This window comes from Ptychodera flava, chromosome 18 (assembly GCF_041260155.1).
Source record: "Ptychodera flava strain L36383 chromosome 18, AS_Pfla_20210202, whole genome shotgun sequence".
In the NCBI taxonomy this organism is placed as follows: domain Eukaryota; kingdom Metazoa; phylum Hemichordata; class Enteropneusta; family Ptychoderidae; genus Ptychodera; species Ptychodera flava.
In genome coordinates, this window is record NC_091945.1 from 1,777,667 (window position 1) to 1,794,717 (window position 17,051).

The 17,051-nt window shown below is 38.0% G+C and overlaps 1 protein-coding gene across 1 annotated transcript; it reads right to left on the reverse strand.

The window, feature by feature from the left end:
* Positions 1 to 8,020: 8,020 nt before the first annotated feature.
* On the reverse strand, positions 8,021 to 14,939 carry LOC139117983 (deoxyribonuclease-1-like). Its single transcript, XM_070681243.1, has 8 exons — positions 14,718 to 14,939; positions 13,552 to 13,640; positions 11,619 to 11,702; positions 10,907 to 11,022; positions 10,127 to 10,245; positions 9,526 to 9,680; positions 8,967 to 9,063; positions 8,021 to 8,376 (listed from the first exon to the last, which is right to left on the reverse strand). The coding sequence occupies exons 1-8, from the start codon at positions 14,886 to 14,888 to the stop codon at positions 8,329 to 8,331; spliced, it is 879 nt and encodes a 292-aa protein (XP_070537344.1). The 5' UTR covers positions 14,889 to 14,939; the 3' UTR covers positions 8,021 to 8,328.
* Between the last annotated feature and the right edge of the window lie 2,112 nt (positions 14,940 to 17,051).

The window sequence follows — 17,051 nt, forward strand, 5'->3', positions numbered from 1 at the left end:
TTGATTTTTGTTGTCATTGTTAAGAATGATTACATTTGTTTTTAGTCTTTCCAGCGAAAATCTGATTCAGATGATATGTTACTGTCAGAGTTATGATTTAATACCAATAGTCTTGTCGCATTCATACGATAACTGAAAACGACAATAGTTCTTCTCGATGACGTCATCGGTTTTTACCTTGCCTCGTTTTGAATCTCTGACGTAAGTGAAAGTCCTCACAGCCCTGTAGAAGAGCTCCATTGACGCCGTTGTGGAAACTAAGATCCTATATTGCTGTCAACGACACGAACTATGTGACAGTTTTCAAGTTCAAGTTTCGGATGATAATCTTCGGTTATTTCTAGATGAAGCTTTACATATAATTTCCGTGAAGCAGAGATTAACGACATCAGACATACCAGTGGCTAACTTCGGCTGGTAATGTTTGTAGCAAGGCCAAAAAAGCATTTGAAGGAGTTTTTTGTATTAATCGAACATAGCCACGTCATTTTTAGCTCACGGGTTCACACACGTGAGCTAATGTCATAGCGATGTCTGTCTTTCTACCAATGTGTGTGTGTGTGAGTGTGTGTGTCTGTCAGTCTGTCTGTCTGTTTAGACGATAACTCAAAAACGCCAGAAAACATTCAAGTCAGATTTAGTAGACAGGTACCACATGCTAATTTCAAGAACTGATTAGATTTTGGTTAGTGTGGCTTACATATTAATGAAGTTATGCATTATCATTTTTTTTCACATAATGGTTTCCCTACGGAGACGGTAATGACAGTGTCGACATATATCAATAAATACTGCACAAATTTCATGAAACTTTTCACAGGTGTCAATTTCAGAACATTATGATGATACTGTCAGTGTCATGTCAATTATCTGCTCATTTGCATATTTAATGAACTTTGTAATTAGTGATATTACTCCAAAATTACAGCATTAAATTTGATGAAACATGCTACATATATTGATCTGATAGATATCTAATTGTCCCATGAAGCATTGAGCAGCGTCAAGTTAATAAACAGCTCATTTGCATATTAAATAAAGTTTTGTAATTAGTCATATAACTCCGACATAACCGCACCAAATTTGATGAAATCTGCTGCAGATACTGATCCGACAATTATCTAAATGCGGTGTAAAGCATTTAGTAGTATCAAGTTAATTAAGGGTTCATTTGCATATTTAATGAACACTGTAATTAGGTATATAATTTTGAAATTACGGCACCCATTTCGGTGAAACCTGCTAAAGATATTGATCTGATATATATCTTATTGTACTGACTAGCATTGTTCAGTGTAAAGTTAATTAATTGCTCATTTGTATATTTTATGAAGTTTTGTAATTAGTTATATAACTCCGTTATAAATGCACCGAATTGGATGAAATCTGCTGCAAATATTGATCCGACAGATAGCTGACTGTGTTGTAAAGCATTTAATAGTGTGAAGTTAATTGAGGGTTCATTTACATATTTAATGAACATTGTAATTAGGTATATAACTCTAAAATTACGGCACCAAATTTGGTGAAACCTGCTACAGATATTGATCTGATAAATATCTAATTGTGCTATGAAACATTGAGCAGTGTCAAGTTAATTAAGGGTTCATTTGCATATTTAATGAACTTTGTAATTAGTGATATTACTCCAAAATTAAAGCATTAAATTTGATGAAACGTGCTACATATGTTGATCTGATAGATATCTAATTATCCCATGAAGCATTGACCAGCGTCAAGTTAATCATTATTGTACTTGGGCCTCAGCCCAAGTACATTTGTTTTCATTCCGTGGGAAAAAACTGTAAGGTATAACCATTTCTGGCTGAGACCAGGGAGGGCAAAATGTATTGGCTTCATCTTTCTTGGCATAATAAATGGCGTAATGATGTTAACTGAATGGAAGTGCTGCTCTCAGCCAGTCTTGAATAAGTGAGATGTGAATATAAATGCTTCTCTATCTGAGTTTTTGCCACAAAATCTTCTGAATATAATCAAAATGTCCATCGAAATGCAACAATTAATGCACCCTCCGTTTACTAGGCGATGGCACGACCCTTGCCTTGCTACACCCACTGGACGAGCCAAAGTGGGAGGGGTAATTTCGGTTTGGTCGAACAGGAGGGCTCGAGACCAGAATTTAACATTTAAACTTGAAACATGTTTAATCACTGACAAGATGTGGATTAGTGTTAATCAAAGAGAAAGTTTGAAAAGGAAAGGTTTTATATCCCGGACACAATGAAAAACATTACGACTGGAAACTGTACCCCCGCTGAGAATAGTAACGCCCACAGCGATGGATAACACTTATCCTTGAGCTGAGAAAACCAGACCATCATTTCGAAATAGAGCTGCAGATTCGAGAAGCTCGTTAAAAATAACTAGGTACACCCCATAAGGGGTGGTTTCGAGTCTTGAGGGCAAATTTCGCCTCCTTCATTTAGAAATCGTACGTTTGTTTTTCCAGGGGAACACATCATTTGACACAAAATTTGCATGAAAAGGGGTCGCCAGTAAGCACGTGGTCAAATCTGGCATAAGAAACAATATGAAATGTTGGGTAAAGCCAGTCCAAAATAAACTGATTTGAACTTTTGTGTTTTGTAATTTATACCACTGCAGTAACATGACTTTTTTTTGACAACATCACACAATGTAATACGTTTTGAAACTGAATACTCCGACGTATTCTGTGTCCCCTTTGCTAAAAAATACGGTATGCCGATTACCATGTAAGGAGATGATGACGTCAAGACAGATTTGTAGTGCGTTTGGTCTTGGATGGTGCATGCATGCATGGTGCACGAAGTTTTGTCGAGGTAGCTTGTGTATTTATTTCCTAAATGGGAGATATTAGGATCGATCTAAAAGGCCGAAAAATGTTATGATACTCTAAGCGAGCTGAACTCCAATGCGAATGGTTGGATAATTTGGAGGATGTCTAGACTGATCTCGTCTCATTTATTTGGCGGTCAGTATTGAATTTCAACTGCGTCACAAGTTTGTGTCGAACGGTCAACGAACGATATTTTAGAAATCTGGAGACATGGCACATCGCAGTTTTATTTTAGTATTTTATATTTTACAAAAGATGTAAGAAGCAATGATTTTGTTGAAAATTCTGAAAAAAATATAGGAAGATTTGATCGCGAACACATTTTCACTTGGGGGTCAACTAGCCCTGCGTACGATGCTGTGTGTTCCGCTACAGCTAACCGCCCCGCTCACCACAGCCCTGCAAAGACCCGTACGTTGTGTCGGTGACTTCAAATCCATTTTGGGACTTGACGTAAAAAGCCAAATTACTGCCGAAATTCAGCGTTCTTGGGCCCAAGTCGTATCCCAGCCTACCTCAGCTACTCGATCGCTTCCAAAAATGACAGTCTTTTATTCACTTCTCGTAAATAACCGTCGATGTCGCGATGTCGGCAACTCTCTCGCTGGCCCTGCGTACGATGCTGTGTGTTAGCTGTAGCACATAGCATCGTACGCAGGGCTAGGGGTCAACATGGGGTCGCAGCCATGTTGCCTCAAAACTTATTTCTGTCTGCACTCAAAACTCAAAAATGTCGCATATGAACCTGAAAAATCGATGTAATTTTGTCAAACTTCGGCGAAATTTCAGCCTATAGACAAAATTTCATCTAGGTAAGGTAAATTTACTGATATTTGATCGACAAATAATCCTGAGCTTTGAACGTGACAGCTCGCCTTCTCCGGGAAGTCATGCATCCGGCCACAGTCGCTCGAGAGCTATTCAGCTCTGGGACTATTCGCCCCATAGACGAGTATACAGAAGCGAGAAATACCTCGCTTCTGTATACTCGTCTATGGGGCGAATAGTCCCAGAGCTGAATAGCTCTCGAGCGACTGTGATCCGGCCAGCTGCCCATATGGCCGGGTGCATGAGATTGTTTTCAAGCGACGGCGGCAGACCGTACGGGGCTCTGGATATGAACCTACCGCCGGTGTAGCTGTAATAACTGTTGCGTTGTTTTTAATCACCACGGACGAAGTCCGAGGGGACTTATAGGTTTGGTCATGTCCGTGCGTCCGTCCGTCCGTTCACGCCTACAGTACCCACCCCATACAGATGCACGTCGATTTGTTTCACAATGCTATCAAATTTGGCCGTGTTAGAGGACTTTTTAGTTTACACCTCCATAGACTCCCATGTATAAGGCAGTTCTCCATAGACTCGCATGTATGATGCCAAGAAAAATAAAAATTTAGTTTCTCATCGTATTCATATTGCCTAAAGGATGCAGTGACACAGTTTTTTTGTCCCCACGGATAAGTCCAGGGGGCTTATAGATTGGCTCATATCCGTCAGTGAGTGCATCAGTGAGTCCATCGGTTCACGCAGATATCTCAGACATTTTGACAAAATATCATGTGACCTTGGTGACCTTGACCTCAAATATACATTATTGTCCATGACTCAGTAACCACAAGTGCTAAACCTTTCATATTTGGTATGATGGGACACCTTATGATGCCACATATTGTACTCCATTAATTATGTGCATATCTAATTATGAGCGAGCCAATAGAGCAAGAGGTCTGATTTCTGGTATATAGGGATGAGTTAACAATATAATTTGTTTGACAAAACTTCATGTGACCTCAATGACCTTTGACCTCAAATATACATATTTTTCCACAACTCAGTAACCACAAGTGCTACACCCTTCATATTTGGTATGAAAGGACACCTTATGACACCATATATTGTACCTCATTAATTATGTGCATATCTTATTTTGAGCGAGCCAATAGAGCTAGAGGTCTGATTTTTGGTATATAGGAATAACTTAGCAATACAATTATTATGACAAAATGTGACGTGACCTCAATGACCTTTGACCTCAAATATATATATTTGTCCACAACTCAGTAACCACAAGTGCTACATCCTTCATATTTGGTATGATAAGACACCTTATGACACCACATATTGTACCTCATTAATTATGCGCATATATAATTTTGAGCGCGCCAATAGAGCTAGAGGTCTGATTTTTGGTATATAGGAATAACTTAGCAATATAATTATTTGACAAAATGTCACGTGACCTCGATGACCTTTGACCTCAAATATATATATTTGTCCACAAATCAGTAACCACAAGTGCTACACCCTTCATAAATGGTATGATGGGACACCTTATGACACCACATATTGTACCTCATTAATTATGCACATATCTAATTCTGAGCAAGCCAATAGAGCTGGATGTCCGACTTTGGTATATAGGGATAACTATAGGGTAGAAATCTAAATATGCCCATCTAAATATTAGACATCTACCATCGAGAACAAAAGAAATTTGCTGTAATTTGAATATTTAAGGATTTTAAGCAATTCCCGCTATAAATAAAGAACCCCTGCCTCAAACTCCACAAAAGTTGCTAGACATATTTTGCCGTTGTCATGCCATTGCTTCGTTTAATAACCAGTAATCAAATGCCTATTGACAGGAGGAAATTCAAGACCATATTTGAATAGTAGTATATATTGTCCTCAAAATTACTCTATCACGGCCCAAGTACTCATTGCCTTCAGCAATACTGCCTTGTTATTATTGTTATTATTATTATTAAACTTTATTTCAGATAGGTACAAGGACCGTCCATAGAATCAAAAAAGCTACACATTACACCAAAAAAGTACAACACCAAACTACAAGATAAACAGCTCATTTGCATATTAAATAAAGTTTTGTAATTAGTGATTTAACTTTGAGAGTACTGTGCAAAAGTTGATGAAACCTGCTACAGATGTTGATATAACAGATAACTGATTGTTCTGTGAAGCTATTACTATTAATAAACTTGTTGTAAAACACGAGAGCACATTCAGTTCACATCTGGTGATTTTTGTATTTAATCGTTCTGGTTCGATGGTGTGATTGGCATCAGCCGCAGCGTTGCTTCGCTTTTCCCCATTGATGCGAATAGTCTGCTACATCTGGCGATCTTACACTGACCAATTATGTTATTAGTCTTAGCAATTGTTGATCATTATTCAGGAACCCTTAGGTTATGAAATCTGATTGGCTGAATGTGAACACTTTGAGTTTTCAAATTTTACCATGTGTTTATCATTCCAAATTCAGTTTGATAGATGAAAGGGCCATGCCGAGTGACAGCGACAACGATCAAGACATTTCATGACAGAAAGGGTTTAGATGCTTGAAAATGTTTTATGATGGCAAAGACACCCGATACCTACTGAAATGAACACTGGTCTTCTACATTGATAGATACAGGCTGTAATAACTGGCCAAGAGGTAAGCAGGTAGACAAACAGGCAAATATCTTATTGTTTCTCGGGGTGGAAAATCAATAGGTCAATTTCAAAACGCCTTAATGACATTTCATTCTTGTATTTTTGTGGTATGTAGTATTCAAGTTTCAACAATTTGCAGAAAATGAAACGAATACAAGTTCGTGTTGTAGAATTAAGATACAGTGGCATTTCAGAACAGAATTAATTCAATAATGTTTGGTAATACATCGTATTCAATCCAGCTGGATTCATACAGATAGTTTGGATTCATACAGATAAAAACACAGGTCACATACGAGTCACGACAGTGGATAAATTTGAAAATAAAACACACCTCACCACTAAACTTTGATGGAACTTGTACAGTTCATGACAAGTGAAGTGTAAAAACGAAAACAACGTGTGAATCACAGCTGAAACTCTCATGTCCCGATATTTGATTTCATATATTGCCAGGTTGTCTTGGAAACTTTAATCGGGTATGGGAAGCAAAGAAACTGAATCATCACAAATATATGGGATATGTCGCATTAATGCAGCGAAAATTTTAATTCTGGAAATAGGAATTAAAGTCAGGCAATCATTCTTTTTCAACTTTCGATTCTGCAAATTTTCATTTGACATGCGAAAGTCACTTACTCTTATTGTGCTAAATAAAAAAAGTACAAGATAAGGATGTGATTTGTCGTCTGCAAGACAATTTTGTCGACATCGACCGTTTTGTGCCGATGCAAATATCCGCCACTTTCTCCAGATGTGACAATGAATGATACTCACATTGAACACTTTGCATTTTTTCTTGGTAAGCTAGGGAGCTTTCATTGCTGATATTCACAGCAATAACAAGTAAACGTGTGTAATGTTAACGTCGTCTGGTCCCCTGCCCCATTTGTACTGCAGGCTGCGCTGCTCACGAAAATAGGGACCCCACTGATGATTTTATTGAGCAGCGCAGCCAGCGGTAGAAATGGGACAGGGGACCAGTAATGTTAACGCTGAAATGCGAAATGATACTAAGTGTATTTCCGGTAATTCGCTAACCGTTAATCCCTTTCAAAAATTTAAAAGTAACTCGTAAAACTTTTTTTTCGAAATTTCGCCGTTTTCCTAGAATTAAACGAAATACTTCAGAAATTTCCGACCTTCAATGTATACTTTGGAGAGTGCATGCAACACGAAGCATATAGTTTTTCAGTCCAGACAACAACATGAAGGTCTTAGCATCTTGCATCATGATACATACAACAATGGATCATGCTACAATGGTATCATGGGAATAAAATATTGAACAGTGATACGCTTGTTTGCAACGCCATAATTGTCAGCTGACTGAACACTGTGCACTTTATTGGAATTTCTGTATTCTCGCAATTATTATGTTCGTCATTGGGGTTTTTTTACTAGACGATGCAATGTAGCAATAATCTCATTTACTCACATGTACAGTACGCACAGGCAATGCAAGATACGGACTTAATGATATTGTGTATCAACCACGTAAAATGTCTTTGGACACTAGGATTTCAGGGAATGTGGGATCGGGGAGTGTCTGGTGTCAACGCTGTGTTATTCAGTGTGACTGTAACACTATGACTCGAAGACTTCATTTTACAATTTGTGTCTAAAAGTTTTGATATCAAACAGAATTTTCGGAAAAAAACATTTCCTGGAAAAATTTCACATTGTAAGAGGTTTCATAGCTAATAGATTTTGAAGTGCAAGCTATATAGACAATTCTTTTATTTCCATTGGTTAGTGAGTATTATAAAAAGAAAAAAGTCAAACGCATAATCAATCTGTAACTTAAAGGTTCTTCTAGGCCTGTTTTTGTTCGTGTGATAGAAAAGCTGAATGATGCAAACTTCATGGCGCCATGCAGTCCCATTTAGAGATTCACTAGCCATTCAGTGGCAGTTTATGAAGGCAATTCATGAAGACAACACTCCTGTTGGCATCAGCCACTGCCTTCGATTCATGAGAAAGATCCGAGTACTGAATATGGTGTGATACTTGATTGGTTGTTTTTGTGTTTGTTAATTCAACACCATTTCCACAGGATAGTGATCACTGACATCCAAAGCCTGTGAAATGCAATAACAAAAAAAAATTGTCACCGAGTTTTTGGTAATTTGATATTCTGAATTATAAATTCATTCAATGAGATATTTAAATATCATTTGTAGGATGGCAATGAGTTTGTCTGTGTTAATTTTGACATCCTCTCCTCTGTTTCTTTCTTTGCTTCGACAAGTTATAATGGATAGAATTGTTTAGATTCTACTTTTTCAAACATACGGAGAATTATCCTCTTGTTCTTATTAATACAGAACAGTTAAATGGAATGACAGATACTGTTGTGCTTCTCTGTCTTATTACTCTTCACAATAATAATTCATCGTGCAGAGAATGATTTGCGGACAGCATGTCGTAAATTGCCATTAAATCAGTAGATATACGTGTGCTGTCGAGTCCTTTATCACATTTCCCGCTCAAATTTTTATTCAATTTGTCAGACGTCAACCCTATAACAAGTTTTGGTAATTCTTTTTCAATAATTGACTTTAAAAGTGAAATTTTGGTTTTATAAAGATAGGCCTAATGTCATCTGGAATATACATTGCATTGTCATCTCGAAAACGACAACAAACCTGACGTTACCATCGTTAATTACCTGTTTATTATCGAGTCCAAAGAAACAGTCGAACGGAAAAACTCTAGCGCTTCTTGGCTGAACGGCATTGGTCAAGGCTGTCCCGGCTACCACCAGCCTATCAAATGACCGTAGGAGTATTTAATGAATGCTTTGTAAAGTTTGCTGACATATGGAATGCATCTACATTTTAAACTCCGGACAGAAAGCTTTTCACAACAGTAAATACCCGTACAATCGATAAAATATGTGCAGTTAATAGGAAGACTACTCTTGCAAACGAACGTTTATATTTGAATAGATGTCTCCGTTGGTGGCGTGCTTCTAAAGTTACTTCCTAAATATTTGTAAATCTGTCTTTCAATATTTTTTGCTTGATAATCAATAAAAGTCATTTCGGTCTGATATTATCTGCTTGTCTTCGTATGTCAGTCTAGCTGACATAGTTTAGCCAATTACTAGTATTATCACCAATTAAACAATGATAATCTCGCCCAAAATTGGCTTTGTGTGTTTGTACTGTGTTCATTTACTTCAATGCGAATTACAGCTTGTAGCAGATTAGGTCAATATAACTCACCTATCATAGGCACAATCGGACGAGGTCACAGTCGTATCGATGTCGTCATCAATCAGCCACGTAAAACGAGATTGTGTTCTGAGTCTGATATCAGGCCAATTACGAGTAACGACGTAGCTACAGTCAGCGTTGAAATCTCCAGCAATCAAGACATCCTACATTAGAAATAGGGAGAGATGATCAAATTCTCAGTGAGCCCAAATGTTTACTTCTATTACCAGGATAACTGGTCAGACAACATCTGTTATAAATACAAGGTTTTTCCAAGATAATTGATGGATAAATATACCAATCCAGAACACTTGGCATTAACATCAGCGACCATTGGCGCAACGTTGTGCATGGATAAAACTTGCTTACTAATTTGAGTCAAAAGTGAGTATGATAGACTGTCACAGACTGCTACATGTTCACTTTGCATTGTTGATAGCACATGAAATGCGATGGTTTTGTAAACAGTTTCCCACAATATTTGGAAGCACATTTACATAATGTTATTAAGATACCATTGTACAGACAGGGACAATTGATTGTTCAATAAAGTTCGTATATTGCAATAATATTGGCACTTTAAAGGAGAAAATAGAACAAATTTTTATACTTTAAGGTTCCAGCGGTCGACAATATCATCGTATACGTCGGTGAGGGCGTCGATTTCTAAGTCCGTTACTGATGTACCTGGTTTTGTGTGAATCGCAACGACAGCGAAGTCTTTTATGACTATGAAAATGGAGAGAAGAAAAAAACAATGCCATAAATTACTGCGCCACAAAAACTAGTGATTTGTCTTTTCAATGTGAAATTTGACAAAGGACGAGTGATATGGGCGTATAGTTCTTTTACCGGTTCCATGATGCATTGCACGTTAGGGTATACAAGGCGTACGTTACTCATAGAACTTTTTAGCTGTAAGGTACACGCAGGGTATATTACTCATAAAACACTATGTCAGATTACACCCTGACCTATATTTTCGTCGCCATGAATACAAAATACACGAGGCAATATTTGGCATTGCAAATTTGTGTCAATCTCGTATAACAATCCGATGTACAACACAAAATCAGTATGCTTTTGTTGTTTTGAGTGTGCATGCAGTGTTTCATACGGCCACGGCAATGCATTGTGGGATAACCGGGAGTGGGTCTATTAATGACTTTACTGAGATTGTTTAAATGTGTCTGACATGTGAGATAGTTAATAAATATAGCATTACTGATGTATATGAATAACTTATCGCATCGTTATTATCATCAATCATTGTCGTCATAGTTGTCGAAAATTGTTGTTGTTATCGTTGCCGGGTATCGTTGATATCAATGTTCATGTTGTTTTAACATGGACACGAAATTTTGTGAAAGCATCCAATCAGTTGAATTACCTGTAGTTGGAGAGTAAAATCGTACTACGAATGGCTCACGTTCAAAGGTATCTGTGCCGTCGTCAGGGTAACCGTCATCATAAACAAAACTGCCCACAACATCAACTGATGAACGTCTGCGAGATAGCAGAGTTTGGTGATAAAGTTATCGATAAAGTAATGGTCAAAAAATAACGGGGCTTTCTTTATCAATGAATACGCCATACTTTTCGGTATCGTCCTTGACTGTACATGTCTTGGATTCTACCTCCGCTATACGGTTTACTCTAGCATAGAACCAGTTATTTTCTGAATGCATGCATCTTGTTGCGGACTGGTAAAAGATACAGATCTTGTACAAATACTCTTCAAATAAGGTCGGACTCGGCATTGTACCTGTGCATGACTGAATCATTCTGATATGATTGGCATGGTGACGTCATACAAAAGGCTGAAATGTTCCGCTGTATACGTTATCCTATGGATGCATATGGTGCCTTTCGGTTCGATTATTCCAACCATTAGAGTCTTACCAATCCAAGCCTTAAAACATTCCTTGTAACGTCACATTTCTTGTAAGCCTATAAATCTTCAATCATCATAGATTGCTGTAATCATTCATTGTGTTGTTCAGTCTATCACATCTATCTTAATTACAGTACAAAGCGATACTTTTTTAAATGCTGATAGTACGGGTAAAAGTAAGGACACTAGAAACTGTAAATCCACTCACCTATAGAGGAAAGCGTACTGTTCCTTAGAACTGCTTCGTCCAAGTCTCTCACTGATCACCATCGCAAATCCTTTGTTAGATATTCTGAAACGGAATATTTTGACACTCAGCAAACAAAGATGGAGAAGCAATTAGTTTTGTAACAATTTGTATCATTTTGTTTGTGGAATTGGGGTATTTCATTCGAAAGTGTGAGAAATCAACGGAACGCGCATTTCTCTTTCTGTATTTAATGCTTCTGTGTTTTAGATGGTTACTGATTTTTACACAGTTTTAGGATGACCATCCTATGTATATACTGGCCCTCATTAAGATCGCTTCACAACATGTACACCTTGCAGAGCTAATTCTTTGAACTAAGGGGTCAAAGTGCATGGTATTGAATTGCATTGTGGGTAAAACGTCGATTTCTCACTGCAGCATGTCTGAGATAGTAATCTGAAAATCTATTTAAAACAAAATCGTTTTTATGGCATTTGTTGGTGAAACTAGATAAACTCGTACATCTTTTTAGGCATTTCTGGTATGAAATTTCTGTATCACTTAAAATCTAACTTTGACTTCTGTAATCGTATGTGCTTGCCTGAAGTAATGCACCATATTGAAAATATGGTCGATCGCCTGAGACTTTTAAGACTCGCTTATTCGGCAAAGTCGGATTACCACGAAGAAACCATTTATTTGTTACTTTTAATTCCTGAAAGGAACGAGATTGTCGACAGGTATATGCTCTTTGGGGACATTTTGCAGGAATGAACTCTTCCAGCGTAGACGCAGGGTTGAAGGTAGTCTGGCAGAGACCCTGCGATTCGCGTTCTTCCCTGTTGGAACACGCGCGCGCCCTTCAGAGACGCGACGCGAATCCCAGGGTCTGGATTTGGCTGGTCCCCGCCTCAGTGCTGCGTCTAGTCAAGTCACGTGAGACGCAGTGATCAGCGAAGGTCTGGACGTTCTTGCAAGCGACCGGTCGAATTTCTGCCTGATCCGGGTACTTTATAGAACTCCACACATCCGTTAATCAAAACAAAAATGACAAGTACCATAGCCAAATAAAATGAAAAATGAAAAATAAAAACATACCGCGTATATAGGTCTACTAGCTACTAGTATAATATTCACTAAGCCCAGTTAGATAGGTTTTTCATTTGACGTCACTACCCTTATGAATATTCATGTAATTGCAAGAACCGACAGTCGCTGTGTCTGGCAGCGCGTGCTCACAGCGCACAGCGTAGCCTTCGAATGCAGGCCCACTTTTGGTGCGCCACAAAACAAGGCACAGCGACGTCGACTGTGGAGAGTCTAGGATGAAGTGTATACTTTAGGCCAAAAAAAATAAATAGTTTGTTTCTCATCCCCGCGCGCGTCAATGTAGACCCGCCGCGCCAACCTTATTTTTTTTTGCATCTCAAGAGGGAACGGAAAAAAAAGAAAAGAAAAGAAAACTAAGAACAAATTAAACCGTTCAGATCATACCAAAGCAACACAAATATTTTATGATATACAAAACTGAACTAGACAGAAAATTGAACATCACCTAGTGCTGTAACATTCCATTCAGAACTGTACACTATGACATTGAAAGCTATCAAAACTGCATTCTGCACTAATAGTCAAAAAGCAGCACTGTTGATATGCTAAAAATTTGCTGTGCATTTATCTCTGCATGCATTCCTATGTTCTCATGTTGTAAGCGCGTTGTTGTTGATGGTTGAATAAAAAAAAAGTAGCAGCAAAAAAAAAACCGCGTCACCGCATCATTTTTGCAAGATGCCTAGGATGAGAAACAAACTATTTTTTTTGGCCTTATCTTGGTATAATCGAAGTTGAAGTATCAATAGCACAGGCAGCCGTCAAATGTATGATCAGCCTGATGAAAAAGGTGAGCCTTTTAATGTGTTCGTCTGAATTAATTATTGGTTTAACAAATTACCTGTTAACTTCATCCATAAGTTGTTGGATGGCTTTGCCAGATGAATCACGTATTTCCTGAATCAGGATCACATCATACATAACACAGATCTGAAAGAGAATCAACTTTACATAGAAGCGCGTACGGAAAAGTATCCTCGCGTCAGCGTAATTTTTTCTTTAACTTGTGTAGTAAAGTCACATATCTATTGCAAGAATTCTGCCTCGACACAAAGCGCAGCCTAACATCCAATATTTTTTCACGATGACTTTTAGTACACGTTCTTTATTGTACCAGTAATACACATTAGAAGTTCGTCATTTGAAGGCCGAGAACACTGAACAACAACGCAATGGAAAAACCTACCATATTCTGGATACCGTTTTCGTTTACAACCATTCTAAGGGACTCACGTCCTGTGTCTTTACCATTGAGAGTGTTCATAAAAGTTGAGCTCTCTGCTCATGCTCAGTGCTTTCACTGTTCCTCGCTCACTTCACATGCATCACTCAAAAATGTAAGCGCAAGTTGAAGTTTTGACGGGAAAAGTTACCGACATAGTCTGCGTATGGTCTCGCGCTAGCCATCTTTACCATCGATGTAGTGTGTTGGATGTTTACAGTTACGTTCGCTGTTCACAGCTATAATTAGATTTTCATTTCAGGGCGATACAAAACTTCGAAAATGGTCAGCGTGTTAAGACAGTGATGCAGGCGCAAAACCAGCATAGCGTCGACACCATGTTACTTCGCCGACGGTGACGATGACAAAACCGCCTTGCACTAGTTGAGAATTCAAGTAGAAGTGACAAATGTTAATGGTTCAATCGGCATTCACCTGAAGTTCATTAAGCGACTCAATTCGTGTGGCACTAGTGTTTAGCTCTGGGTCTTTTAGAAGGGGAACACCTTAGGTTTTTCATATCGTAATTTGGTGTGTTTTGGTATTTGCCCGTTGATTCAATTCTATTCAAACGAAACCCTGACAATTATACGAAACCAATTACTTCCCATTGAATGAACAGTGTAAGTACGCTATTTGGATATTACCATTGTCAGTTTATGGGCGATTAAGCATTACAAATAAACACATGCAAAACCTAGTCTTTTACGGGAAGGTTTCTAGGGATGTGAATGATTTCCTTCATGCAATAGGTTTCAATAGCACACAGATTATTTTATACTTACATCGGCGAGGACTTGTACGACGTCTGGTTTCGACATTTTGGTTATGCCAAGGATTTGAATGTTGAAGGCGCCGATTTTCAGCGCCCTCGAGTCAGCTGTCAGGCAAATGATGCAAAGAGTAACAACGAGGAGTTTCTTGCACAACATCGTCAGAGATGTGGTTTTTGACATCTGCTATTGAGTTTTGAATATCAGATTTATTCGCTCATTGCTACCCTAACGATTTTACGGCAAACAACAACACCCTGTACGTGTCACGTGATCCCAACCTGCCTATCATCTTTACGATAGTGGTATCCTACATTAGGACTTGAATATTAAGCACCCGGATGTCGCTGTTCGTCACAATTAGAAATATGGTTAGGATAGTAACCAAGCGGGTACTATATGAACTGCATAAGGGTCAAGGAGAAGTCATGGCGCTTTCTGTAGCAAGCATTCAGGATGACATAAATTTTCTCTGTAGGCGACAGAATCTTCATATTGATTTTGTTTGGAGACAGGTTTCGTCATGACCTTGCTCTTTCTACACTAGCTTAAGCTAGATACTCTGCTAGACATAGACCTCTATTACGTATACACATCCCTTATTGTAGAGTTGATGTTACAAAAAATGGCCTGATTGGACGTACGTCACGACTTTTTAATGGTCTGATTGATAAGGTTTGCGATGTCGATGTTTTTGAAGAATCTCATTCAACTTTTAAAAGACATGTTAATTTGTTTTTTTCATTGTTTGATTTTTAGAGTATTTTTTGTTTGTTTAAATTTAGTGTATTTTATCCTTTTTTTATTTTCTTGTCTGTGGCTGCCTGATGGCGCTGTTGATAAGCAAATAAATAAAATAAAATAAAAATAAAAAAGGTTTAAATCATCTTTCGTCAGCTTGTTCGTGTGCACGAAAAGTCATGGTTGAGTTTCTCCATACATTCGTCAACATCGAACAAACGTTTACATCGCATTCCCCAACATCAAGGCTTTCAGAAAATATATACTTTAATGGGGTTTTCGTTACGAGCACAGTTATTTGCAGAGAATTCAATGTTTTAAAGGACTTCGTTTTATCGACCATATTACACACGTCTTCGCTGCAATGCTATTCGTACACGTCATTTTATGTAATCTTTATATCACGTAAGAGTTGTTTTTCTCACAATAATATCTGTATTCATAACACAGCATCACAACATGATGTAACTGCTATGTCTTATACTTTGAACGTAAACAACGCTGCATCTACCTTGACAGTTTCTTTGTGAGCTGTTAGCAACACAGTAATATAAACTAGGCTACAATACCACAGTTTCCGTTTAGACCTACTTCTCGTACTTTTCGAGTCCTCGACGCATTGCTTCTGCAGCCGCATCGCATCATTTTCGTTTCTCATCCAGTCTTTTTTCGCATCGCATTGCGTCCGTATCGCATCGACTAGTAGGTTGTATTGCTGTCGCATCGCATCACATTTTCATTACCAATCACACCACATCGTTGTCGATCCAAAATAGCGACGACTAAAATACACCGGGTCAAAAACAAAGTCAAGGTCATCAGTAAATGATTGTTCACACCATGCAAATTCAATGCCGACAAAATAGACCTAGTGCTTTTGAAAGCAAATTCTGAAGTATTGAAAAATTCGATAAGCTAAAAGCTTTGTTATTCTAATAACTTTTGTAGTATTGCTTGAATGCAATCCATAATCATGGGTGATAATGTTTACGAAACTTAAAACAAAACGCATCAAAATTTCTTTGTTCTGGTCATGTTTTATGACAGTGTCCCTGCGTAACAATCGAGAGTCTCTAATGACGTTGATAATTTAACCTTACATTTTATAAGCCACTAAACACAGACAGAACTTTTATAAATACGAGCCGACCTGGTAAGAGCATTTGAATGTCAGCACTAGATATAAACATATAACACGATCGGAACTAATTTGGAATAATTGGACGGTGAAGTAATGTCGATTTAATCTGCAAATGTAAGCTCATCTGTTTTTTCTTCTTAAGTTACACACTTGTTTTTATGAGTAATTTGCAAAATATTGCAATATTCAGCAATAGGGCACATAACACTTTTGAGAAATTTGAATATAATGATAATAATCCAATTATCCAATGATAATGATAATAATCCAGTGATAATGATCCAATTATCCCAAATTAGTTCCAATCGTGTTATATATTTTAATGTGTTTGGTGACGGCCGTCCATTTCAGTGCAGGGTTCTTGTAACTTGACGCGTCGGAGCAGTTTTACCGCTGTCGTCTCGTTAAATGGACTTCTCAAATATCCCCTACGTAAGTTACTCGATATCACTTTCTTTTCATTA